Source organism: Protopterus annectens, chromosome 14.part0, assembly GCF_019279795.1.
Source record: "Protopterus annectens isolate FY-2018-M chromosome 14.part0, PAN1.0, whole genome shotgun sequence".
Taxonomy (NCBI): domain Eukaryota; kingdom Metazoa; phylum Chordata; order Ceratodontiformes; family Protopteridae; genus Protopterus; species Protopterus annectens.
In genome coordinates, this window is record NC_056748.1 from 556,566,235 (window position 1) to 556,593,093 (window position 26,859).

Genomic DNA, 26,859 nt, shown 5'->3' on the forward strand with positions numbered 1-26,859 from the left:
TATACGTAGGCAAGCTTGGTTAAAGGAACAATCTCTGCCTGATCATGTTAAAGCAAAGTTACTAGATGCACCCTTACAGCAGGATGTCTTATTTGGGGTTAAAGCAGAGGAGGTTTTAAAGAAAATGGAGGATAAGGCAAAATCTATGCAGATGGTCAAAGATTTCTTACAAGTGCAGCCCCCATGATTCAGCAGAAATTGGCCAACAAAAAATTGGTCCTTTCCAGCTTCTGACAGACCACAGAGGGGTAAATACAGGCACCCAAGGGGCAGAGGACAAGCACAAATCCCTTACAAACCTCGCCAATGGGGCACTGCAACACAGAAGGGAGGAGAAGACAGGCCACAAACTACTAGAAGGCAAACACAATGACTTATACCTCAAACTGCCAAGCAAAACTCTCCTGGCAGCTCCCTTGGGAGGAAAATTAGCACTTTTTGCATACAACTGGTGCATCGTCACAAAGGACAAATGGGTCCTAGACATTATCTCACAAGGATACAGATTCCATTTCCACACCTTGCCAAGGATAAAAGGAATGCCAAACCTGCCACAAAATCAAAGGGCAGAGTCACAAAAACAAATTAAGGCTCTCATGGACATGAGAGCCATTCAACTGGTACCTACACAGGAGCAAGGCCAAGGATTTTACTCAAGGCTCTTTCTAGTCCCCAGAAAGGACAATGCTTGGAGACCCATTCTGGACCTTTCAATTTTAAACACCTTCTTGCTGTTCGTATCCACATGCAGACATCATGCATATTCTGTGGTCTTGTAGATATTCTCACAGTATCTGGTGCTCACTCAAGGTTCGCTTAGATAAAATGGGGTATCATAAATCTACACTGTCCTGGGAAATGGCGCTATTACATATCACGAGTATTTATATACCTAAATTCAAGCTCCGTGCCCTAATTATTCTCTGCCTCCTGATCAAATTTTACATTACCAAACACTGGATGGATCGCTCCAAAATATCCTGGAGGGACTTTAAGGCTCTGGCCATCAAGTACATCACTTCTCAAAAACTGCTAATAATTAATTCCCGTAAGCGGGCTACATACCAGAGATTATGGGACTTTATCTTTTTACTCTTGTCTACTGATTAACAATTACATCCTTATAGGTACTTCAACTTACCTTTTCTACTCTTGACCTCTCAACCCATTCACTTATTCCTTAGCATTTATCTTTTATATTGGTCTTGGAATTGGAATTGTTTGATATGTAACTTCCTCCCTTTCTGCAGGATTATATGGGTGGATTAAGGTGAATTGTAGCATGTTATGTGTTTATTCAACATTACCTTACCGATATGCAAATGGTGTCTTTTGGAAGACTGCCCTTTTACTGGCACATATGTATATATGTATATAGGTTATATTTTGATTTACTTATACTTACCTGTGTAAGATTAATCCATTTAATATTGTAATAATGTTTATTTTTCTCTTTTGTATCTGTAAATCAATAAAACTGTGTTAAAAAAAAAAAAAAAAACACCTTCTTGCAAGTACCCAAATTCAAGATGCTAACACTACAGCAGCTTCTTCCCATGTTGGGCAAGAAAGCTTGGCTAGTAACGTTGGACCTCAAGGAGGCATACCTGCATGTCCCTATCAGACAAAATTGCAGAAGATACCTCCGTTTCATTGCAGGTTCAACCCATTACCAATTCTCTGCACTGCCCTTTGGCTTATCTACTGTGCCCAGGGTCTTCACAAAATGCCTGGCACCAGTAATTGCATACTGCAGACAAAGAGGAATTCAAATATAGCCATACCTGGACGACTGCCTCATCCAAGCAGAAAGCAAGGACATTCTCTTACTACATCTGGCTTTTGTAAAACATCTTCTAAGTTGCCTAGGGTACACAGTAAATGAAAAGAAATCAAAACTAGTGCCCTCACAAAATATGACATTCCTGGGTGCCAGCTTGAATACAACAGCCCAGGTGGCTTATCTGACACCAGACAAACAACTACAATTAACTCAATACTTCAGAGCAATGGCAACAAAGACCCAACTCCCTGCAAGAAAAATTCTGCAGGCCTTGGGCTTCATGGCATCTTGCATACTACTAATACCATTTGCAAAACTGCATACGAGGAAATTACAATGGTACCTAAAAAGCGTATGGACTCAACACAGCCACAGCTTGGAAACAATGATACCTCTCATTCCCTGCCTTCAACAGGAGTTCCTATGGTGTTCACACGCATGTCACCTCAACAAGGGTCAGCCTTTCACCTTACCCCCAGCCAGGCAAGCTATGACAACAGATGCATCGGACTATGCCTGGGGGGCACACATGGCAGGATGGTGCATTCAAGGCATATGGACTGCAGATCAAAGGAATCTGCACATCAATCAAAAAGAAATGCTAGCTGTACAAAATGCTCTGACAGCCTTCAAGGACCTCTTACATCCAGGACAGCTTATCATAAGAACAGACAACACCACAGTAATGTGGTACATAAACAATTAAGGGGGTACACACTCCTACCCTCTATGCAGGCAAGCAATGACCTTGTGGAACACAGCACTGGCTTACCAAGTTCAATTACAAGCTCAATTCCTGCCAGGAAAAAAGAACACATTGGCAGACGACCTAAGCAGAAACATCATGGATCCCCACGAGTGGAAACTGGATCCACAATTATTTGCAATGATAACTCAAAAATGGGAGCTCCCAGACATAGACCTATTTGCCAGCCCCAAAACTATCAACTAACAAAATTTTGCACAAGGACTTTTCACCATCAAGCTTAGAAGGTGGACGCACTCTCATTCAGTTGGAAAATGCTGACAGTATATGCCTTTCCTCCATTACCCCTTCTCACAAAGGTGCTGCTGAAAGTCAGGATGGAGAGACCCCGGATGATACTCATTGCCCCAGACTGGCCACGCCAGCACTGGTACCCACTATTAAGGAATATGGCCCAGGGCCCACCATGGATTCTACCATAAATTATCCATCTGCTCACACAGCAAGACAATCAGATTCTACACAGCCAACTCAAAACCTTAAACTTGGCTGCATGGCAAATCACCTAAGTAACCAGCCAGCTCCTCTCTCACAAGCTGTTATGGATGTTATTTTGGAGGCCAGGAGGCCCAGCACCAGGAAAGCCTACTCAGACAAATGGAAAAGGTTTTGCGCCTGGAACCAAGCTAAAGGCCAAAATACCCTTCAGCCTGACATACCTCAGATTTTGCAATATTTAACTGAGATGTTACACAAAGGGCTTTCTTTTTCATCTATTAAAATCCACACCTCAGCTATTTCAGCTCACTACAACACAGATCCTCCCTTATTTTCACATCCACTCCTAAGGCAGTTTCTCAGAGGGGCCAAAAACATTAGGCCTCCCAGGAGAGCACCAACACCTACTTGGGACCTCAACTTTGTTCTGGAAAAACTTACGCTACCTTCTTTTGAGCCAGCTTTCTCAGCTGACTTAAAGTTTATATCATGGAAGACTGCCCTGCTGCTAGCAATTACTTCAGCGAGAAGAGTTTCAGAGCTTCAGGCACTAATGGCAGTAGAGCCTTTCCTCATTTTTCATCAAGACAGAGTTTCTCTACGAACTAACCCTCCTTTATGCCTAAGGTGGTATCCAGTGTGGCTCTAAATCAAACCATCCATTTACCCACCTTCTTTCCAAATCCACAGAACAAAGGAGAAAGACTCCTACATTCCTTGGACATTCACAGGCAGCTACGTTACTACTTGGATAAAACTAAGGTTTTCAGAAAATCTGACCAGCTTTTTGTATCCTATGCTACAGCATCACAAGGAAAGGCTATCTCAAAACAGACCATTTCCAAATGGATAGGACATTGCATACGTTTTTGCTACACCCACCATGGAAAACCAGATCCTGCTAGCATAAGGCCCCACTCTACCAGGGCAGCAGCTACATCTACAGCCTACCTCAGGGGGGTGCCAACCAAGGATATTCTGGAAGCTGCAACTTGGAGTTCAGTACACACCTTCATCAAACTTTACCACTTACCACTTTACTCTAAGACTAGAGCTGGCTTCGCCACTGCAGTTTTGCAGGGCCTTCTAGCCTCCTCTAACCCTCTTTGACTCCACCATCCATCCGTAGCTTTGGGATTCTACCCAAGTGTGATGACTGCAGCAGGGTAACACGATGAACATAGTACAGTTTTGTACCTACCATAAATGTAGATGTTCGAGTGTATACCCTGCTGCAGTCCAGGTTACCCTCCCTCCATCCCCTCTGAACTAGCTGAACTTATCTCTACCACTCTATCCTATACTACCTCTGTGGTGTATTTGCTTGTGCCTAAGGGTTTTGTTTTATTTTTATATAGCTATATGTATATATATATATATATATATATATATATATATATATATATATATATATATATATATTGCCTACCTATTAGGGGCACCTGACATCTGGGGCAAGAAAAACTGAAGAAAATGGCATCGGATGCCTCTGATATGCCCCTGGTGCACTGATGTCAGGGAAGAAGCAACAGCAACCGACGCCGGACCAAGACTTTTGAATTTGGGCCAACTGCGGGACTGCCTGACGGCAGGATAACCCAAGTGTGATGACTGCAGCAGGGTATACACTCGAACATCTACATTTATGGTAGGTACAAAACTTTACTTTTTTTCAACAACTAATGGACTGGTAGAGTTGTTGTGTAGTGCCATATCAGATGGTATCATTTGTGTACTGTCCCACTGTCTCTGAAATGTCTTTGCACTGTTATACATACTGAATTTCCCACACATGGATGTTATGCACATCACTACACAGCGTTGTACACCTTGACATATTTCACTTGCAGTCCTGATACTCCATGATCTATAATTAATTTTAAGTACTTCCCACACTTTTTGATATCCACTGGGCACAAACACAGTGCATTGTGTCTGTGAACCCTATTCACAACAGGGAAACAATAAAAAGGACAGATGTGTTACCGAGTATCTTCCCAGTGTGTGGAATAAACTTCCCAAGTTTGTAAGAGATATTTCCTTTCTATAGGTTTTAATGACACATTCAAAACAGTAATGGACTAAAGAAATAATAGCTCAGAAACTCTGCAGTTTAAGCTCAGTGTTGGCCTCTAAGCTAACAAACTTGTGACGACATCTACACCTGATTTCACCACAAAAAATCACTAAATATTAGTGATGTTGTGCATCACAACACCCTGTTTATCTGCATCACAAATGGACAGGAGAGCTTCCGTGCAATAAATCAATGTTACTTGAATTAAAAATCTTACTTTAAAAATAATGTCTAACAAAAGGAGTCAGTACTACTGTGTAACAACAATTCTTTCAATATGTCAAATTGCACTGTCTTATGATTTGGGGACTTCAACTGTTTTTTTAGGCTGAATATCAGTGTCTTAGGGTTAGACTGAAGAAATCTGTCCTACAGTGTCCCACTACTGGCCTGAATTCTAACTGGCATCATTATATTATGTCATGCCATCTGTGACACTCATTAAGGAAATTGAGTTTTTATGTAAAAATATCCCACAGCATTTTGTGCAAAAAGCTAATAAAAAAGCTAACAAAGGTAGCTAATAGCTACACAACACAAGGCTACTATTCTGGTGTCTCTTTAAATGTGTAGCATTATTTTCATTGGCACACATATGTAACAAACACACAGAACGTACTCGAGCTTCCAGTTTCTGGATCTGTTTCTTTCCACCCTTCAATGCTAACTGCTCTGCTTCATCCAGGCGATGTTGCAGGTCCTTAATTGTTTGGTCCATGTTCTTTTTCATCCTCTCTAAGTGGGCACTGGTGTCCTGTTCCTTCTTCAACTCTTCAGCCATCATGGCTGCCTGTGGGTAACATCCCAGGACAGGTCAGAAGCACATCAGTATTTATAGTGGCAAATTATCACTACATTTCTATTCCTCACTTAATGAATCAATTACTAGTGTCAGCACAGAATTAAAGTAATATAATAAGACTAAGAGACAACTGTGTTACAAGGGACTTAGACTTCTCTTGTTACAATTCCATCTAATTAAACAGGAAGATAATTCTTACATCTGTGATGGCTTTCTTAGCTTTCTCTTCTGCATTTCTTGCTTCTTGGACAGCTTCATCCACTTCACCTTGCAGGTGAGAAACATCACTTTCTAACTTTTTCTTTGCGACTAGTAAGCTAGTGTTCTGTTAGTGAGAGAAGATTAATTTCATAGTGAACATGTAGCACTAATGTAAACCACAAATGATTACAGAGTACATTAGCTAACACTGAATCCTACCTGAGAGTGCAGAAGCTGTGCTCGTTCACTAGTATCCAGGAGCTCCTGTTCAGCCACTTTCCGAGCTCTTTCTGTCTGTTCTAATGCAGCTCTCAGTTCCTCTATCTCAGCCTGCATGAGGTTACTTCTGCGCTCTACCATGGCAACCTGCTCCTTCAGATCCTCATTACTTCGAAGGGCATCATCTAAATGTAGTTGTGCATCCTTAAAATGAAATGAGATGTCATTTCAGTCCTTGTACATCATGGCCCAGTACAATATGATATGCTGTACTGTAGAAACAGTGTTACTCTGACTTCTGCATTTTCTAATGTGTCTTATAATGATATATTGTTCTTTATAATTCATCACGTTACTAAGTCTGATATACCATTCTGCAGTGCTCTGGCTTGTAACAGTAGCTATAGTTTTAAATATAGCAGCAACATAATGTTGTCTTTCTTTTCACGTGTTCATTCCCATTCACTGTAAATAGTTTTGTATGACCTACTGTAACAAGTTAAACAATTATAGTTACTCAATGCTCTTTAGACTTTCACAGCTAAGAAGACCCTGCTGCAAAGTTGACCACAAAACAGAGTCCCAAATGAGAACTGCTATTACTGTGACACAATAGACAGTGGAGAACACTACATGAACTATAAGTGAACATGTTACCTTGAGCTGACCCTGCACATTTCGAAGCTGCTTCTGTGCTTCTGCAGCCTGGCGATTTGCATGGCTTAACTGAATTTCCATTTCATTTAGATCACCTTCCATTTTCTTCTTCATCCTCAGGGCATCGTTTTTGCTCCTGATCTCAGCTTCTAGTGCACTCTGCATAGACTCCAAAACTCGCTGATGGCTTCTCTTCATCTGGTCGAGTTCCTCATCTTTCTCAGCGATCTTCCTGTCAATCTCTGATTTCACCTGATTTAACTCGAGCTGAACTCGTTGGACTTTAGCCTCCTCATGTTCCAAAGATGCCTAAAATCCAACAGAATATAATTAATACATTAATACTTTACATTGTTTAAATGTAAATTATACAGTCAGTTTGAAAGAAATTGACACTTACCTCAGCTTCTTCCAATGCACTTTGAATGTCTGACTTTTCTTGTTCTATCTGTTTTTTGGCTTTTTCCAGCTCATGAATACACTTGCCAGATTCCCCAAGCTGTTCAGTTAGATCAGAAATCTCCTCTGTGGATAAAACAGTGAATTTATATTAACTAAATAAAAATATAGCATACAGGGTAAACTATGCTTTGACTCAGCATAATGCAACCACTGCGAAAAAGTACATGGATTGCACATTCTGCAGCCCTGAGAACAATGCAGCTTCTAGTTTTCAAGCTGGCAACCACTTATTTATAGAGTTTTAAGCAGCCCTAATTGCATAGGATTGCTCACAACATTCACAGATACTGCTGTAACATGATTGTAACACGGCAGATGTTTGCAACCATTCAATGTTGTAGAAGGAATTTTGTCACATAAGAAGGCATAAATGCAAGGGAATAATGGCCATAGGACTGCAAAAAAAGAATGCCACAGGGAAAAATGTGAATTTTTGTCATCATGAGCTCACTTACATGGAAATAGACAGATGCCATAATAGAGAGAAAAGGGATTATGTTGTTTTCTACACAAGAAAGAAAGCATATTTGAAATGTATAGTAAAATGTAAACATGATCATGGGTTTCAACTGATATTTTGATGATTTCTTACATCTGTCATCCTCACTATTACTCACAAAAGCACCACTGTGTAAATGTCTGGTCCTTCCAAAAGCAGTTTGTGGAATCCTGCTCTGGTGTTTAATAAAGCCAACAAGTTAACAAAGTAAAAAAGCTAGGGCAGTAAAGCTAAAGGAGGTCTTGGCAGGTAAGTGCATGTATATACAGGTCATTGTACCAAATAGTACTGCAGTGCAGAGGGTTTGTATGGGCCTGGCCCATGGTGCTGTGCAGACAATCTACAGTTAATAACAACAGGTACTGCAACCTCTGTTAGTGTCCCGGATGCATAGCACAAGTTGATCTCACTCAAGGTCAGACGCAAGCAAAAATAATGAAAGAGCATTGCATCATTCTAACATGCAGGTTTCAAAGGTACATAATAAGCAGGTACATCCTCCAGAATAATCAAATGCTTCCAGAAAGTATCCCAACAATAGTATGACTGATAGTTCTACTCATGGATCTGATAGGCTAGCTTAAGATATACCTCCTAGATATTTATACTCTTCTCATAGGGCTCTGCTATATGATACCTAAACATAGACATCTGTACAAGTCCGGTCAGCCATATAGACTTGGCTGCTATGTAAGAATTTCACTTTTGTTTTGGTTCAGGTTCACCCCATTTGCTGTCATTCAGTAACATCAAATGTTTGTAGAACTGATATCATAACTGCAACCAGGGGCAAAGAGTATACACAGCTGGGTATCTGATGTCATCACCGCAGCCAGGAACAAATGGTGAATACAGCTGGGTACCTGTTGTCATCTCTGCAGCCATGGCAAAGGGTTGATACAACTAGGTATCTGATAGCATCAATGTATTTAGGAGCAAAGGGCAGATACAGCTAGGTATGTGATGTTCTCAATGTAGACAGGAACAAAGGGTAGATACAGCTGTGTATCTAATGTTCTCAATGTGGACAGGGACAAAGGGTAGATACAGCTGGGTATCTAATGTTCTCAATGTGGACAGGGACAAAGGGTAGATACAGCTGTGTATCTAATGTTCTCAATGTGGACAGGGACAAAGGGTAGATACAGCTGGGTATCTGATGTTCTCAATGTAGACAGGGACAAAGGGTAGATACAGCTGTGTATCTAATGTTCTCAATGTGGACAGGGACAAAGGGTAGATACAGCTGGGTATCAGCTGTAGAGTGAGGATGCCTCAGAGAGTGGCTTCTTTGTTCCTAAATTGTACAAGTTTATATTTCCTTCTGTCTTCATGACAAGTGATTCTAATAAGGAGTACAAACAGCATAGAAATGAGGGGGAAGACTACACTAAGAGATGCTTAGACAGCAGTCAACACAGCATTCTCTCCAGATTGTTCTTTTAAATGGCTTGTTAATGGTGCGGGAATCCCATCACTGTAATATGCTAGATGCTAAGCAGGTATAAACAGACCCAAATATAAGAAAGCCTGGTTGGTGAGGGAAGAATGACACCGACTGCACTGCAGAGGACTGTAGCTCTGCCTGACATACAGACATGATGGTGCAGGAGTAGCACTTGGCTTAGTATCAAAATACAGGCATGCTTACAGACATGTGATACTAACAAAATGTTCATGTTGTATAAATGGTCGCTGGAGGTAAAGCTTCCCTGGCAAATACGAACGCGGGTGAATGAGGAACCCTTCAATATCTTTTCCTGCAGCTAATGAGGCTCATGGCAGAGGTCTCAGAGACTGCTCAACACATAGTAACATCATAATTAAGATAGCATAAAAATATAGCAAAGCATAATTAAACAATAATGTTACAAGCTATAGCAATGCTTCTTGCCATGAAGCAAGCCAGTACTTGCACTGCTTTACTCAGTTATACATGCATTCAGAATGATTTGCCATTTGATTTCTAAGCAGTCTAATTCATCATCTCCATCGTCATTAAAATTCTTAGCAACACAATCAGTAACTAAAAATAAATTTATTAAAATGTTTACAGATCATGGAATGTTTTGTTAAAGCATTCCTACCATTTTTATTTTTATTAGCATACTGGTGTTCGTAAATTCTTTTTTTATACTGTCTATTAGTCTTTCCACATGAAAGATACTACATAATAAACTACAGCTTTAGAATTACATGTAAAATAACCTGGAACGCTATATGATTTTTTTGTTGCATCACAATAAAAACTAGAACTATTAGATATAAACCTATACAAAGAAAAACTTAAACATTTAAAAGTACCCACTTTATTCTGTTGTTGACTACAGGTATCAACTTTTTTTGATTACTCATCAAATATATCTTCTTAATTTCTACCCTACTTATTAATAAACAAAGTTTCTTCCCATCCAGACTGGGTACTTCATCATTCCCAGTTAAAATACACCAATTATTATTCACGATATCCCTAATCAACTGACTATCTAGGAAAAATACAAGCATAGCCACTGACCACTCTCTATCTGCACCTGCATCCTGATTACCCATAACAATATTTGATTCTCCTGCTGCATGGCATAAACATTTTTGGAGATACCCTCGATACAAAAAATGCTTCTGCATATTCTCAATCAAGCTATCTCTCTTCTCTTTTGCCTGTTCCTGTTAGGGGTCACCACAGCAGATCATCTGTTTCCATTTTTTCCTGTCCTCTGCATCTTGCTGTGTCACACCAACCACCTGCATGTCCTCTCTCACCACATACATAAACCTTATCTTAGGCCTTCCTCTTTTCCTCTTACCTGGCAGCTCCATCCTTAGCATCCTTTTTCCAATATACCCAGCATCTCCAAACCATCCAACCTGAGCTGATCCTCTAATATACTGATTCCTAATCCTGTCCACCCTCGTCACACCCAGTGCAAATCGTAACCTCTTTAACTCTGCCACTTCCAGCTCTGACTCCTGCCTTTTTGTCAATGCCAATATCTCCAACCCATATAACATAGCTGGTCTCATTACCCTCTTGTAGACCTTCCCTTTCACTCTTACTGGTACCCGTCTGTCACAAATCACTCCTGACACTCTTCTCCACCCACTCCACCCTTCCTGTATTCTCTTCTTCACCTCTCTTCTACAGTCACCATTACTCTGAACTGTTGATCCCAAGTACTTAAACTCATCCACCTTCACCAACTCTACTCCCTGCATCCTCACCATTCCTCTATCCTCCCTCTCATTCACACACACATGGATTCTGTCTTAGTCCTGCTGACCTTCATTCTTCTCCTCTCTAAAGCATCTCTCCAGGGTCTCCTCAACCTGGTCCCTCCTCTCACTACAGATCACAATGTCATCAATCAGGCTACCAATCATGCCTAAATCTGAAGCAAGTCTCTTAATTCTTATAATTTCCCTTTAACTATATTATTTTTAAATATTTAGGAAGTATGCTATTATAATGTGATTTAGCATTACTAGCTGTATTCTTATATGATATAACAGAAAAAAGTTCCTCACTATCTTCTTTCTTAAAAAATTCAACATCTAAAAAACAAACTCTATCAACACTCCTATAACATGTGAACTTTACACAATAAGTTCTGTTAGTAATAGAGTTAAAAAATGCTTTCAAACTATGTACATCACCCATCCAAGAACTGGCAAGGTGGGTTGTTTACAGAAACAGTGTTTAGGAGGATGTGAAAGCCATATGGCATGAGGCAAGTATTAACTTTAGGTTAGGGAAATTGGGAGACATTTGCCAAGATATAAGGAAACTGCTGGCTATAAAAGCAGGAGAAATGATAGTCAGTTCATACAATGGAAAGAGCTAGAGAGATTACGTAAACTGAGACAATGAAATATCAAATTAGCAAGGGAAAGAATGGACTGAAATATAAGCTATAGAAAACCCAGGTCAACTGATCAGTACTTTTTCTTTTTTGGATTTTAGACAAGTGACTAATTGAAAGAGGGTAAGGATATTGCTGATTGTAGTTCTGTAATGGACATGGTAGTAGGACTGCTTCGATTGGCAATGGAAAAGGAATAGGGCTAAACTGAGTGTTACCTGATCTTCCACTGACTCACAATTGTTTAAACGATGATTAGACCATGTTAATAACTGGTGCAAGGACAATGGTCTCAAATTAAATGTGAAAAGTATATTATTGTTTATTTAGGTAAACATTTTCACATACCATATAAGTGACATACCCCGCCAATCACACACTGTCATAAGGATTCTAAACACTCTTGTTGGTAATTCCTTATCATTTGACCATCATGTTTGCACAGTAGTTCAGAAAGCCATCTTACTAGCTCATCCAAAACATCTCCCCAATATCCAAAGACGTCTCAATTCCTGCTATACCTGTATCTCACCAGATTCATTACTGAATATAATTTACCTTTTGGTATGTATTTGTCTTAGCATATCACTCAGTTTGAAAGACCTGGGCCCAGATTCATTAATGCTTACACTAAGTGTGCACAATATGCACTCTAGAGCATGCCTACCACAATTGTTGTGTTTTCTAATCACTCAGGAAGATTACACTAGCTGTACATATAGTCCTACACTTTGGGGTAACCTTTATGAATCCCTGTCAGTATTTAAGGTTGCAAGAAAATCAGTAGGAAAACTAAAATTAGGTGGAAGAAGGTGTGAGTTATGCCTGTGTTGTCTGTTCAGTAAGAACAGTGTACACTTATTGTAGGGATTACTGAATCCCTGGACATAACTATAAAGATCAGAGGCCTCAAAAGTCATAATTATCAGGATAGATTAGCAGCTCTCTTTCACTTAGTTGATTATAGACTCTTCTGCGGAGATCTGTGTCTACCCTTTCAAGCCATGATGGATCAAATCCTCACTGACCCTCTATTGCTTCAAAGAACAAATAGTACCTCAAATACCCAGTTAAAGGAACCTTCATCAACTGATCATGAGACACAGCAGTGTGACAGATTCATATTCCAACATATCCATCACCTCTGGAGCAAACTTCTAGTAGATGTCAGAGTAGCACCCATGTCACATTTGAGGCAAACACAGATAGATGGATGGACAGCCTTTAATTTCTCCCTGGTCTATCTGCCCTCTTTGAGGCTAGAGGGAACTTTTGAATGTTTTTTGTCCAGACTTGGTCTGCAGACTGCTTGCCTAGAACCTACCTATTAACATATGAGTTTATAACCACCAGGAAAGCTGTTTCAAAAATACTGTACCTAGCTTCTCCCAAATGACATTTCCACCTTTATGGATAATAACATAACCATCTCCATATCTGTAGACATAGAACATTCAGATATTTTTTAAGTCAAAACCACAAAAATACTTAGGTAACAACTTAAGACAAAATTTTACAATGCATCAGATAGTAACTTATTCCTCAAAAATTTCATCAGATTGTAACTTACGCTGTAAATTTTTGTTCTCCCTTTTCAGAGTTTCAAGCTGGTCCAGAGATTCTTCATAAGCATTCTTAACTTTAAAGAGTTCTGTGCTAATAGAACGCGACTCCTTCAAAGCTGCCTCCAGCTCTGCCTGACCCTCTTCATACTTCTGTTTCCATTCTGCAAGAATCTATAAACAGAGAGTTTGCAGTTTTGAGTAATTGAAATAAAAAACTGCAGTGTTCCCTTCAGTTAAATTCAATTTTACCTTATCAAAGTTCCTCTGCTTCTTGTCCAGAGCTGCGGCTGCTGCGTTTGATCTTTCTACATCCAGCATGAGATCTTCTACTTCATTCTGCAGCCTCACTTTTGTCTTCTCCAGTGAGGCACACTTGGAATTTACAGCCTCAATCTGTTCTTCTGCTTCCTGTAGACGCTGTGCTAGCTTTTTCCTACAAAATTGCATGATGTCATAAAATGATAAACTGATAGCAATAAATGAGAGAATGAATACATGCAATTACAGAGTGATAAAGCAAGAGACAAACATAGATAAAAAGTATAAAGGAATAAAAGGAAAAAAAGAAAGAGCAATAAAGGTCAAAGAAAGAAAAAAAAAGAAACAGACGAGCAATCAGGTAAAGTAAACACAAAGCTACTTGCTTTCTCATGTTATGTAATAATGAATACATTTTTACAAGTTACAAGCTCAGCTTGTTGAGAAAGAACTTGTTAAAACTGAGTCTGCATTATAGAGAAAACTTGTCTTTTGAGTGAGCTTCATACTCAAAGGGACAGGGCTGGGACAAGGGGCAGGTTAGCACACAAGTAAGGATGGGCTGTAGGGGAACTACAGCATGACACTTCTTAACATATACAATTCTCATGTATCCAGCTGTTCCACTAACATGAGATAGGTCTTCTGTGCAAGGGCACATGCAAGCAGGGGGGTGTCACATGTAGGATAAGGGTACACACCAAGGAAGCACTGTTCTGCCTCTGTAGGAGCAACACACAATGTAACTTGGGGATTTTTCTGAGGGTACAGAGCTGGGCAACACTGTGCATCTGGCACACACAAAAATGGGGGTTATGTTGAAGTTGTACAACAGGACAGCATTGTGTACCCCCAACAGGAATAGAACACAGTATACCCTGGGGATTATACTTATAGTGCACAGCAGGACAGCACTGTGGAACCCCTTCGAGGAACAGCATAAAAGGCATCCTTGGCATAATGCTAAGGGAGCACAATAGGTACCCACCTACTTCTGTCTGTATACAGGTTAGGACAAAGCTGCATGATGTTCCAAGTATAGACAAATGAATGCAGCCTAAACCAATGCAGTTAGGTCTAGCACACAGAAAGCAGAAATGCAGCTCAGAAACCTACCACATGGTGTGCGGTCATCACCCTTTCAAGTGTACTAGTGCTCATTTACATCTCCGTAGGTTCCTGTCATATAACAGGCCTTTATTGGGCATGGCTGCTATCATAACAGCCTGCACATCGCAGCAGTTATGGTGCTGTCATGCTAAAACAGCACTTGTAGTGTTAAATAGGTGACAATATAGGAAGCTGATTAACTTTAGGTGTGTGTGTGTGTGTGTGTGTGTGTGTGTGTGTGTGTGTGTGTGTGTGTGTGTGTGTGTGTGTGTGTGTGTGTGTGTGTGTGCTCATTCTATATATGGCATCTGATGAAACAGCAGCAAAACTGGTCTGTGTTACTTAACAGTCTGCAGTAAATAAATAGCTGGGTTTCTACTCTTATTTTGCTGGATTTCCTTAGTATACTGCATTTATATTTACTTATTACATGTGGGATGCACTTCCTGGAGGCCTTTTCAAGGTGTGTGTGTTTTATATATACACACATATATATATATATATATATATATATATATATATATATATATGTGTGTGTGTGTAAAATACACACACACACACACACACACACACACACACACACACACACACACACACACACACACACACACATATATATATATGCAGTTTTATTCATCACATCGTTGAATTAACGAAATGTGAATTTGTGGCTGTTCTGATCAATTCCCATTTCATCAATTACTGAGTGAATGCAGGTGTACATATGCCCAGGATCAGTGAAAATGGGAGAAATGCATTTTTCCTTTTAAAAACTGTTGTGCAATTTCAGACTTGGTATATTTAAAGTAGCAGGGTTGTGGGTGTGCAGGGACCTTACCTCCAGCAAAAACTTTTGTTTTACTGCTTTTCATGTTTTTTTAAGAATGAGGATGCTTGATCTCTAGAACAAATTAATTATGTTGTCTATTAAAGAAAATGTAATTTTATATGTATATATGATTAGATACATGCATATAGAGAATTTTATATATATGAGTCCATCATGTAAGGTAAAATCTCAGAGAGAATCACAAATGGCAGAAAAAAGACAGAGTCACAAAATACTGAATGACTCATATGGATGAATCACAAAACATTGAATACTTCTCCCCCACTAAAAAAGCCCTATATCAGTAAACCAGTTACAATCCAAAGATGAAGTGTCATCTTCGTAGTGATAGTGTTAAGCAAAGAGTTTTTAGTAGCATAATGTGTCGGTTTAGAGTTACAGTAGGGTTAGCACAAACGAATAAGGTGTGCAGGGCATCGCTCTAATCCTAACCATAATCCTAATCCTAACCCTACATATTCCATCATTAAAAACCCTTTCCCTAATAGTATTACTGCACAAGAAAAAGGACAGAGAAAACAGACAACACAAAATGTACACAACACTGACTCTTTCCCCTTATCTAACCCTTACTGTAACCCTAACCAGTGAACAGTTGCATATTCACACCGTCTGCTATAACACAGTCTTGTACATCTTCACAACTTTTTCATACAAATATTAATTTTTCTGCACATTCCTGCTTACCTACACTACATAAAACTAAATTTAACCATGTGTGATTCATTCACTCATTTGTGCATTCTCTGTTTTTTTAAACCCCCAAAAAACATTCTATCACCTGTATACATATATACATGTCGATAGATTTGTGTGTGTGTGTGTGTGTGTGTGTGTGTGTGTGTGTGTGTGTGTGTGTGTGTGTGTGTGTGTGTGTGTGTGTGTGTGTGTGTGTGTGTGTGTGTGTGTGTAGAGAAATACAGACCACAGTGGTGACAGCTTTTAACAGACTATGTGACAGAAACACATTGACATACGTATTTTGTGCTCCATATTTGTATGTATCATAGCTGGAGGATCACATGCATTGTTGCCATAGCACTAATGTTTTGTCATGAATGCCTTGCTGCTAATGCACTTCTGTGATTGTGATGTAACACGATTTTCTTACACAGCCCTTTGGTACTTAGCACAGCTGTTTCTGAATTGAGAGTTAGCCCTTGCATTAATGCTGTGTACCTCATTTGCATATGTACTGTGCACCAGCTGCCTGCTTGATGCTAAGTGATAGATTGCTTCTGTAGCCATGCTATACAGTCACATCTAATCAGACATTGTCCTTTTCCCCTGCATTTCTCTGTGCACTGGTCCTATGCAGTGTAGGCCAGGTCTCTGAATTTCACACTTTGTGGTTATTTATATATATATATATATATATATATATATATATATATATATATATATATATATATATCATGCACGTCATAACTGCATGAATTTTTTTCTTATCTGTACTGAATCACCAAATAACTCTGATGCATTATTGATTCTTTTGGATCATTCATGTAAACATGACATCATGATTAAACATACTTATTTAATCAAAGGAAAAAAGTGATACATTACATACTTGGCTTCTTCAAGTTCCTCTGTCCTCTGAATGGCATCTGTTTCATACTTTGTTCTCCACTGAGCAACATCACTGTTGGCCTTAGAGAGTGACCGCTGAAATTCAGCCTTGGCTTCCTGTTCTTCTTCATACTGTTCTCGGAGTAAGTCGCAGTCATGGCGGGAAGACTGCAAGCCATGGGCTAATGCATTCTTTGCCTTTGAAAGTTTCAAACAGAATATAAATAAATGGTTATGCTTCTGTTTGAACACTTCTACAGTAGTTTGCATTATATTCTATATACAGTATGTGTGTACGTGTGTGTGTGCAGGCATGCGCATGTGTATGTTAGCATCTATGTACATGAGATTGTTTCCTCAGACAGAGTGACAGATACTCATGTAGATATATCCAGAATATACCTGGGGATTCATAAAAGAAACCCACCACTCACATTCAGGGCTGCAGTAAAAAGGCTGTATTTACACAATGCAGGGATTTCAGATTCAAAGGTACATTAGCCACAATGAGGAAATACCTCGTTATCAACTAGTTTGTATGTCTCCATATCACCGTTAACTACCACAAGTGCAGCTCAGCACTTTCCCAAGGAGAATAGTGGCAGCCATATTGTGTAGGCACATGCACCTCACTCAGTTACACACAACTACAAAATAAAGCATACATACATGCACAACCACGACATGCTCCATACTAGTCCCTGCAGTCAGAACATCCACAATGTCTCCTTTTTCCCTGTCCTGGTAATTCGTGCATGATTACACTCAGTCATTACTGACAGACATTTGAGTTTCACACTTCATATCCTTCTAAGTGCAGGCTAGTACAAAAGCTGTTATCCAGGGGCTTTCTATGTTTGTGGGAGGAATAATTAAACATTTTCTGTGATTCTGTCCCATCATTATGCTAGGCATTTCTCCTGATGTCCTATGCTATGAGGTAGACAGGTATACTTACCAGTCTCTGTCCCTCTCTTTCATAAGTCCTGAACTGTTGCAGGCATTATATGATCGAGATGCTCGATAATGTTTAAACAAGACCGCTGCAATAACTTACCAGTTAGTGCTGTGGATTAGCTTTGTTCTTGATTTTTGATTTGTTTTTATTTTTCAGTTATGTCATTATAACCAAAGATCTCTGGTGTCTACTGGTGGTGTAAAGGACTAATCTCCAATGGAGGTGCTGGGACATTACTGGGCAGAAATCACTTTTAGTGCCTTTTAAGACATGCTATTTATCCCTAGCAACCAGTGGTTCCCTGCACCACGTTATTTTATTTTTTATATAAGAGCCATTTAGGCATACCATATTCAGCACCCCTCATATCTAGTGCTCCCTGTGATGCATGCTGTGTTTAAGTGCCTTTCAGGCACATTATGCAGAGAAATCCCTCATGACTGGTGTTCTCTCACTCTGTGTGCATCTCAGGCTCATTATGCAGAGTAATCCCTGGTGACTAGTGTTCTCCCACTCCACAGTAATCCTTGGTGACTACTGTTCTCCCACTCTGTGTGCCATTAAGCCACATTATGCAGAGTAATCCCTGGTGACTAGTATTCTCCAACATTGTGTGCCATTAAGGCATATTATGCAGTTTAGTCCCTGGTAACTAGTGTTCTGCTAACTCGGTGCACCTCTCAGGCACATTATGCAGAATAATCCCTGGTGACGAGTGTTCTCCCACTCTGTGTGCTACCAAGACACATTATGCAGAGTAATCCCAGATGAGTAGTGTTGTCCCACTCTGTGTATCTCTCAGGCACATTATGCAGAGTAATCCTTGGTGACTAGTGTTCTCCCACTCTGTGTGACATTAAGGCAAATTATGCAGAGTAATCCCTGGTGACTAGTGTTCTCCCACTCTGTGTGTCTCTCAGGCACATTATGCAGAGTAATCCCTGGGGACTAGTGTTCTCCCAGTCTGTGTGCCATTAAGGCACTTTATACAGACTAATCCCTGGTGACTAGTGTTCTGCTAACTCTGTGTGCCTCTCAGCACGTTATGCAGATTAAGCTCTGGTGACTAGTATTCTCTCACTCTGTGTGCCATTGATGCACATTATGCAGAGTAATCACTGCTGACTAGTATTTTCCCACTCTGTATGCCATTAGGGCACATAGCAAAGACTTACTGTAGTAGTTAGTTGTACCTCCCACCCCGATTCCTGCTCTGATTAAGTGCCACTCAGGCACAAGTTTTGATAGGTATCCATGGTTTGCCCCTGCAGGCTCTGCTTATTAGTCAATTGCAAGTGTAGAAGCATGATAGTCAACCCCAACACACACACACACACACACACACACACACACACACACACACACACACACACACACACATGCAACCCCTCATATACACACATCCACACACACTTTATCACCATCTTATCACTTAACTCCACTTCACTTACCTCCACTGCAATGAATACACATGGCATATTAGTGACGTTCCCTACCATGAGGTGCCAGGTGTAGCCATGCTAATCTGCACAGCCCAACAATTATCTGAATTGCTCTGCTATTTAATGCCTTACTGTAAGCAGTTCCTAGGGAGAGCACATGGCTAATTAGCATATCCCTCTTGCCCAGAATGCCTCATTAGCTTGCAACACAGCTGGAGAGACAGTCCACCATGGTGCTGCACATCTTCATGCAAAAGTCCCATCGTAGGGCTGTCTGAGCTCCTAAATGTTAGTGTGATGAGTACACACAGTGTACACCTCACAATCACCTTTATGAATTCAGCCCTTAAGTATCCTTAAGTCAGAACTTGGCAAAAGTAAATAACATTATATGTTTATAACTCTTGTAATAATAACGTTTAGGAAATTCACTTTTCTACTTTTACATTAGTCTTGTACCACATTTTTATATTCAGTGTGAAATATATCATATATTGCCCATCTTTGGTGTAGTCTCCCTATAAATTACATGTTGTTTGTTGTCATATTAAGTTTGTCAATATTTTTATATCACATTTGTATAATTATCTCATCTCAACAAATAATACCCATGTAACAAGCTTATGACTTTTCTAAGCTTGGACTTGGTGTTGATCTTATAAATAATTTGGGAATATCTAGCCTTTGTTGCATTGTGTAATACTTTGTGCAATTACTGTTACTTCTAACAAAGTATATTGAAGCACAAGTAAATGTATTCTTAAAAGGTGAATGATTGTGATGTTATATACTATGCAAAAACAGAGGGTTTCGTGAAATACATTTTCATTTTATTATAAATGTTAATAAATATAGAACCTTCATACACCACAAAGCTGCTATAAGCTTCCAAATGTTCATAGGTTTATAGATTAGTAGTACTAAGCTAACTGCCCTTGTGGGGCATTTTAGGCCTGCAAATTACCTCATGCGACAATGAAACCCTGTACCTTGTGTTTGTAAGGTAAACATCTCAACCATGATGCCTATCTCTCAAGTTAATGAAATACCTTAGTTTCCTCTTCTAGTTGTCTTTTCAGATCTTCAATTTGCTGCATAAAGGCTTGTTTACCTCTTGAAAGCTGAGAAATCAGAGCATCTTTCTCATCTATTTGACGAGCATATTCTCCTTTTGAATGAAAACAATAATAAAATATCAGAAAAGTTTTTCATCATCAACATCATCTTTGAAGATAGTCATAAGTCCAGTATGTCTGCTATTATATTAGATACTTATGTTATGAACTCAGCAACTGTTTATACATACATCATGTATATCATCATTTATATTTCTGTCCATGTCTAATTGATTTGTGCTTGGATATTTCTTGCAGAAGCTTACAATAATATAACTGTTATCATCAGAGTTGACTTAAAAATGAAATCAATTTTTCTTTCATCTCTTAAAAGTAAACACATGCAATAAGAATAAAACCTTGTTTAATTGTACATGAATTTCATTAAACCTTTCTGTATGCGACCTGTATGATATGCAGTTTAGATGTTTGAAATTCAGTCAATAAATATATTACTGTAAATGAAGGTCTGTAGTAGATCCAAGTTATTTTGGGAGCTGCGGTGATGGTGCTGCGGTAGCATTGTCACCTCACAGTATGACGTTGTCCTGTTCGATTCTCAGCTAGAGCATCTTCTGTGTGGAGATGTGCGTTAATGGGCGTACCTTCATTGAAGGTTGTGCATCAGAGCTGGCAACTTGGCACGTAAAAATTTACTGCCAATCATTAGCGGACCGGAGTTCCACTGTGGCAACCCCTAACCGGGAAAAGCCGAAAGACACAACAAGTAGATCTAAGTTATTTCTGTGCCAACATATAACAATGGAAACTTTCTCTGTTGGCCTTCCAGAAGTGGGCTAGAACTAATGTAGAAAGCACATTTAAAAAGGCATGCATGCACAAATAAATATATGTATGTAAATAAATACTGTGTTATATATTACACTTTGCTTTTGTGTTGTTTTTTCTAAGCATTCATTCACATCATAAGTGCCATTACCTAACTAGCTAAAGTATATTGTTATATAATAACATCATTTGTGGTGTGCATCAAACTATAAAGGTAATGCTGGTATTTTGATCTTCCCATATGTATGGATCATCAATCTCTCTCTCTCTCTCTATCTATATATACATACGTATTTATATGTGTTTGTCTACTTAAATGGTTATTTAAGGGTGAAGGTTGTGTCATTTCCTGTTTATGTTTGCACTGAAGATGCCTATATGGTAAAACCATTTTTTTTCCTGCCTCGAGTGGTTTATTTACTGCCTTGAAGTGGGAGTGCTGGACAATTGTTGTGGTACTCTACATATATATATACATATAGATCTACTTTGTAAGGTTGAACTTTCAAAACTTCCAACTTCATAAAGTGAGACAATAACACTGAAGTTGTGAAAGTTCGAAACTTCAATAAAAAAATAAAACAATTTTTTTTTTTACATTTATGTAAGGGGGCACCCCCCACACCATCTGCTAATTAAATATAGCAACTCCGAGATTGCTCTGCAGTCCAGAGAATGGTAAATTTGTCATTCCGCACTGCACACCGATCACCATTTAAACTGTTCAAAGTTTCATAATTTTGATCTTATGGTCATGAATATATGAAGTTCGAATTAAACACACACACACACACACACACACACACACACACATATATATATATATATATATATATATATATATATATATTTATAATATATAAGAAACCAATTGACATAATGGTTAAGATAAAGGGTGACCTGAATGGATATATTGGTACAGACACAGCAGCATATGAGGACTGCCTAGGTCCACATGGATGGGGTAACAAGAATACAGAAGGAGAGGCCATTCTAGACTTCTGTCTGGCAAATGGCTTGACGGTGACCAACAACACATGATTCAGCAAGACAGACAGTCTCAAGATCACATATAAGAGTGGCCAACATGTAATTCAGATAGACCTTCTCCTAGTAAGAAAGGGGTATTGGAGTAGAATCAGCAATTGCAAAATTACCCCCAGTGAAACAGTTGGCCCCAAGCATAAACCACTGGTTGCCACAATCTGCTGCAAGCATTTGTCACAGAAGGCGCTAAGGTCAACAGAGACTAGTATGAAGACCTGGATGTTAACGTGATGGAAAGTACAAGAATTCAAAGAAATACTTAGGGTTCAAGCACCTCATGAAGAAAAGGAAAGAGGTAGACTTGAAGATGAATGGCAGCACCTCAAAACAGCATGTATGAGGACTATAGAATAGATATTCAGCTGAACCAGCTATGGAAATAAGGTATAGAAAGAAAGCTGGTGGTAGAATGCAAATGTCAAGAAAGTCATCAAAAGAAAGAAGCAGTGCAGAAAAAAAGAGGAAAATTAAAAAGATGAAGCAGGCTAAGAAGGAATACTGTGTGGTTAACAAACAGGCTAAAACAAGAGTTGCAATAGCAAATAAGGCATCAGAGGCACTTGATCAACTTTTGGACAGTGACTCAGAAGATGGCACAAAGAAACTCTATCAGGTTGCAAAGCAAAGACAGAAAGATAAAGAAAATAGCTGGACTCCCTTCATAAGACAAGCCAAGAAAAACCTGCTCACCAGTCCACAGGACATAAAAAGCATATGGAAGGAGGACTTCTACCAGCTTCTGAATGAAGAAAACCCCACAGACATCATACAGCCACAGACACAACCTATGATGAAAGAAGAGGATTCCACCCTAGAAGAAGTAAGAATATAATTAAGGAAAATGAAGTCATGGAAAGCAGCAAGCTCAGATGAGGCCACAGCAGATGTGATCATGGTGTTGGGTGACATGGGGAGAAATGTCACCTGAGTGTATTCATAGTAGCACAGAGAGAAAGGTGCATCTCAGATGACTGGAGAACAAGCATACAAGTCCTACTGTATAGAGGTATCAGACTCCTCTCACATTGCATTAAAGTTCTGGAGAGGGTCATTAATAAATGAATACACAGAGTAGTAGAAAGTAAGATGGGGGATGAACATTTTGGATTCAGATGAGGATGCAGCACAACCAACCTGATGTTTGCAGTGAGACAGATTGCTGAGAAGAAGCTAGAGATGAGGAAGCAGACCAGCTGAGCATTCCTAGATTTGGATAAAGCATATGACAAGGTCCCAAAAAGCTGATTTGGGCAGTCCTGTAATGCTTTGAAGTCTCAGAAACATTGGTATAATTAGTGCAGGCTATGTACATGGACCCAATGGCTCAAGTACGGACAGTGTTCGGTCTCATATAGGTTTTCCCAGTGGGAGTGGGTGTGTATCAGGATTTAGCTCTAAGCCCACTGGTGTTCATACTGGTGATGGACTACATTAGCAAACAGGTCAGTGGGGACAGATCAACACAGTTGCTGTATGCAGGTGATGTGGCATTACAGGCAGAGTCTGAGCTAGAACTTCAGCAAAAGATAAGGGAATTGAATGGAAGACTGAAGGCACATGGCATGAGCATTAGTAAAGATGAGACAGTTGTAATGGCAGCAAATGGAGGAAATCAGAAAAAGCTGAGAATTGAAATAGAAGAGAAAATAGTAGAACATGTTAATAGCTTCAAGTATCTGGGAGAGGTGGTTGAGGAGAACAGAAGTCTGAATAATAAAACCAAAGTTAGAATCAGAGGGGCTGCAGCCAACTGGCACAAAGTATCAGGGGTAGTGTCTGATTCAACTAATCAAGAAACTAAGAGGACTAATTAAGTCTAACAAGGTCAACTATGAGGTCAGGATAACTTCTCAGGCTAAGGACAATCACAAGGCCTTCTTCAACTATGTACATAACCTTAAAGGTAACACAGCAGTTTGCTGAACTGGTGGTTAACAGCACCACCTTCACTGACCAGGAAGACATAACAAATCTACTGGCTGATAAATCCAACTCAAGCTTCACCCCCATTCCCTCCTGCTAACACCTATGAAATCTCTACTAACATATCTTCCCCATCTATTAGCCAGGATCAGGTTATGGCAGTACTAGCTGAGGCCAAAAACAATGCCTCAATGGCCCCTGACAATATCCCCATTTGTTCCCTGAATAATCTAAAATAAGATCTATCAGGACCACTTGAGGCCCTCTTCACCTTCAACCTCAAAACAGGTTATGTACCTGAGAGGTTGGCATAATGGTTAAGGTGTTTACCTTACAGATACAAGGTGCAAGGTTTCATTCTCACATGGGGTAACTGGCTAGGCTTAAAATGACCCACAACAGCAGTTAGCCTGGTACTAATCCTTGAACCTATGAACCTACCAAGTGAATGGAGGTCTGCAATGGTTGTTCTTCATCATAAGGGCAGACCATTTACCGACCCTGGGAACTACAGACTCATCAGTCTAGAAAGTCTAATATGCAAAGCCATGGAACAAATTATCATGGAAATATTCAGCAAGGACATTGGCAACCTAGGGACACTAGACCCATCCCAGTTTGGCTTTGTTAAGAAAGAATTGTGCCTACTTAACCTAGCTGATTTCTTCGAGAAGGTCACATAGATAATGGATGAGGGTAAAACAATGCATACTGCATAGCTTGTCCTGGCCAAGGTATTCAATACAATACCACCCTCAGGCATTGTTAAAAAACTCTGCAAACTATAAATCCCTATATAACTCATTATGAACCTATGAAAGAAGAATGCCAAAGAAGTAGAAAGCTGAGGTGTACAAAACAATGGCGTGACCAGTACTACCGCATGGTACATGGGAAATAAAGGCAATGCAGTTGGAGAAGCAAGAGGTGATGGAGATGAAGTGTGTGAGATAAATGGTAAGTTGCACTCTGTGGGACAGATGGAGAAATACGCATATCAGAGCAGAAGACAAAGTAGTTCCAATTACAAAGAAGGTCAAAGTACACAGTACAGTTCTGGTCTGGGTACAAAAGCAGAAGACAATCTGAGAAGAGAAGAAAGAAGAGAGGAAATGTAATGGGTGTGTATGTATAAATAACAGACATCTAATGCTGAATTAACTAGCTTTCTCATCCCATTAAATTAAAATGGGATTATAAATATTAAATAAAAATGGTAGAGAAATACAGATCAGTCAAAAAAGGATAAATAAATTCATCCAGAAATAATTTTAAAGCCATACTTCAAGAATATAAAACTTGAAAATAATGTTAAATTATGTGTAAAAAGAGTTTAAAAATTGTTTTTGGTGTTCTCACTTTCAAAACACTCTTGCTGCTATCCTGTTCATTTATACTAAAGAGAGGGAGGGTAGGCATGTAATTTAAATTAATTAAATTAAATTAATAAAAAAAAATAAAATCAGCATCCTCTGCCTTTATTTTATTTCAAAATGTATAAAAAGAAAATATCATTAAGAAAGATTAGAGAGACAGAGCTAGTGAGAAGAGAGTTAGTTAAGGGAAAGTAGCTGTGAGAGGGATAGTGCTGGTCAGTAGGAAGGCTGGTATAGGATAGAAATGATGGATGGGGAGCTGAGAGAGATGAAGCTGGTGGGGTAATTTTCCAGTTGTTGGGCAGCAACTCTAGCACCTTGTTGTAGGAGATTTTTTGAGTTTGGTCAGAGAGAGAGTTTAGATTTGTGAGAAATTGAGATGGGCAGGAGAGTGCTGTTAAGATTTTTGAGAATTGAGAAATTGTACATTAGACTGGGTAGAAGATAGGTAAGAAGAGAGAGTAATTTTTCAGGAGGGGGGGGAATGTCATTTGTTTTTCTAGGTTTAAGAATGAGCTGGTTGTTGGAAAGCCATGTTTCAACTAAGTTAAAAATGTCTGTGTGTAGCTGAGAAGAGCTTAGGGAGATATTAAAAAGTAAAGGCTCTAGGATAGATCCTTGAGCACACCATTTTAATTGAATCAATAAAATAGGTAGAGGCTTTGAGAAGTGGGGAGAAACCTAAAGCTTTTTTAGGAGAGTGATCACACAGGGTGCATTTTATGTTACTGAGGTAATTTCTCACTTAATAAATATTTAATAACTTGAAATGATCTTGGTACTCCTGCAGAGTCATTTTGTTGAATAAAGGGAAGAGCATATTAGTTATTTAATCACTGTTGGTTCATAGGTAATCACTAGGCTAAAGCCACAGTAGGCCTGTTTAAGCCTATCTATAAATCCCCATATATAAATGACAGGATACATTACCCAAGGGCATATAGCTGTGATTAGGTGGCAGAGCATTTACAAGTTGCCTCTGTCCAATAGAGTGAATGGTGCAAGTCCAGGGGTAAATTTTTGATTTCCCATCCACTGTTCTAGGTTACATTTGAATAGGGTGAGGGAATATCTATGTGTTACATGAATGGGAAGT

The 26,859-nt window shown here is 39.3% G+C and overlaps 1 protein-coding gene across 1 annotated transcript in view; it reads right to left on the reverse strand.

Moving 5' to 3' along the window:
• The window catches only part of LOC122788702 (myosin-4-like), a 149,402-nt gene that overhangs the window by 13,548 nt on the left and 108,995 nt on the right, over positions 1-26,859 (reverse strand). Inside the window, exons 19-27 of the mRNA XM_044055596.1 lie at positions 20,563-20,681; positions 17,115-17,311; positions 13,576-13,759; positions 13,332-13,497; positions 7,344-7,468; positions 6,944-7,252; positions 6,287-6,490; positions 6,066-6,191; positions 5,684-5,854 (exon numbers count right to left, since the gene is read on the reverse strand). Coding sequence (XP_043911531.1) covers positions 5,684-5,854; positions 6,066-6,191; positions 6,287-6,490; positions 6,944-7,252; positions 7,344-7,468; positions 13,332-13,497; positions 13,576-13,759; positions 17,115-17,311; positions 20,563-20,681 — 1,601 coding nt within the window. The remainder of the gene's footprint in view (positions 1-5,683; positions 5,855-6,065; positions 6,192-6,286; positions 6,491-6,943; positions 7,253-7,343; positions 7,469-13,331; positions 13,498-13,575; positions 13,760-17,114; positions 17,312-20,562; positions 20,682-26,859) is intronic.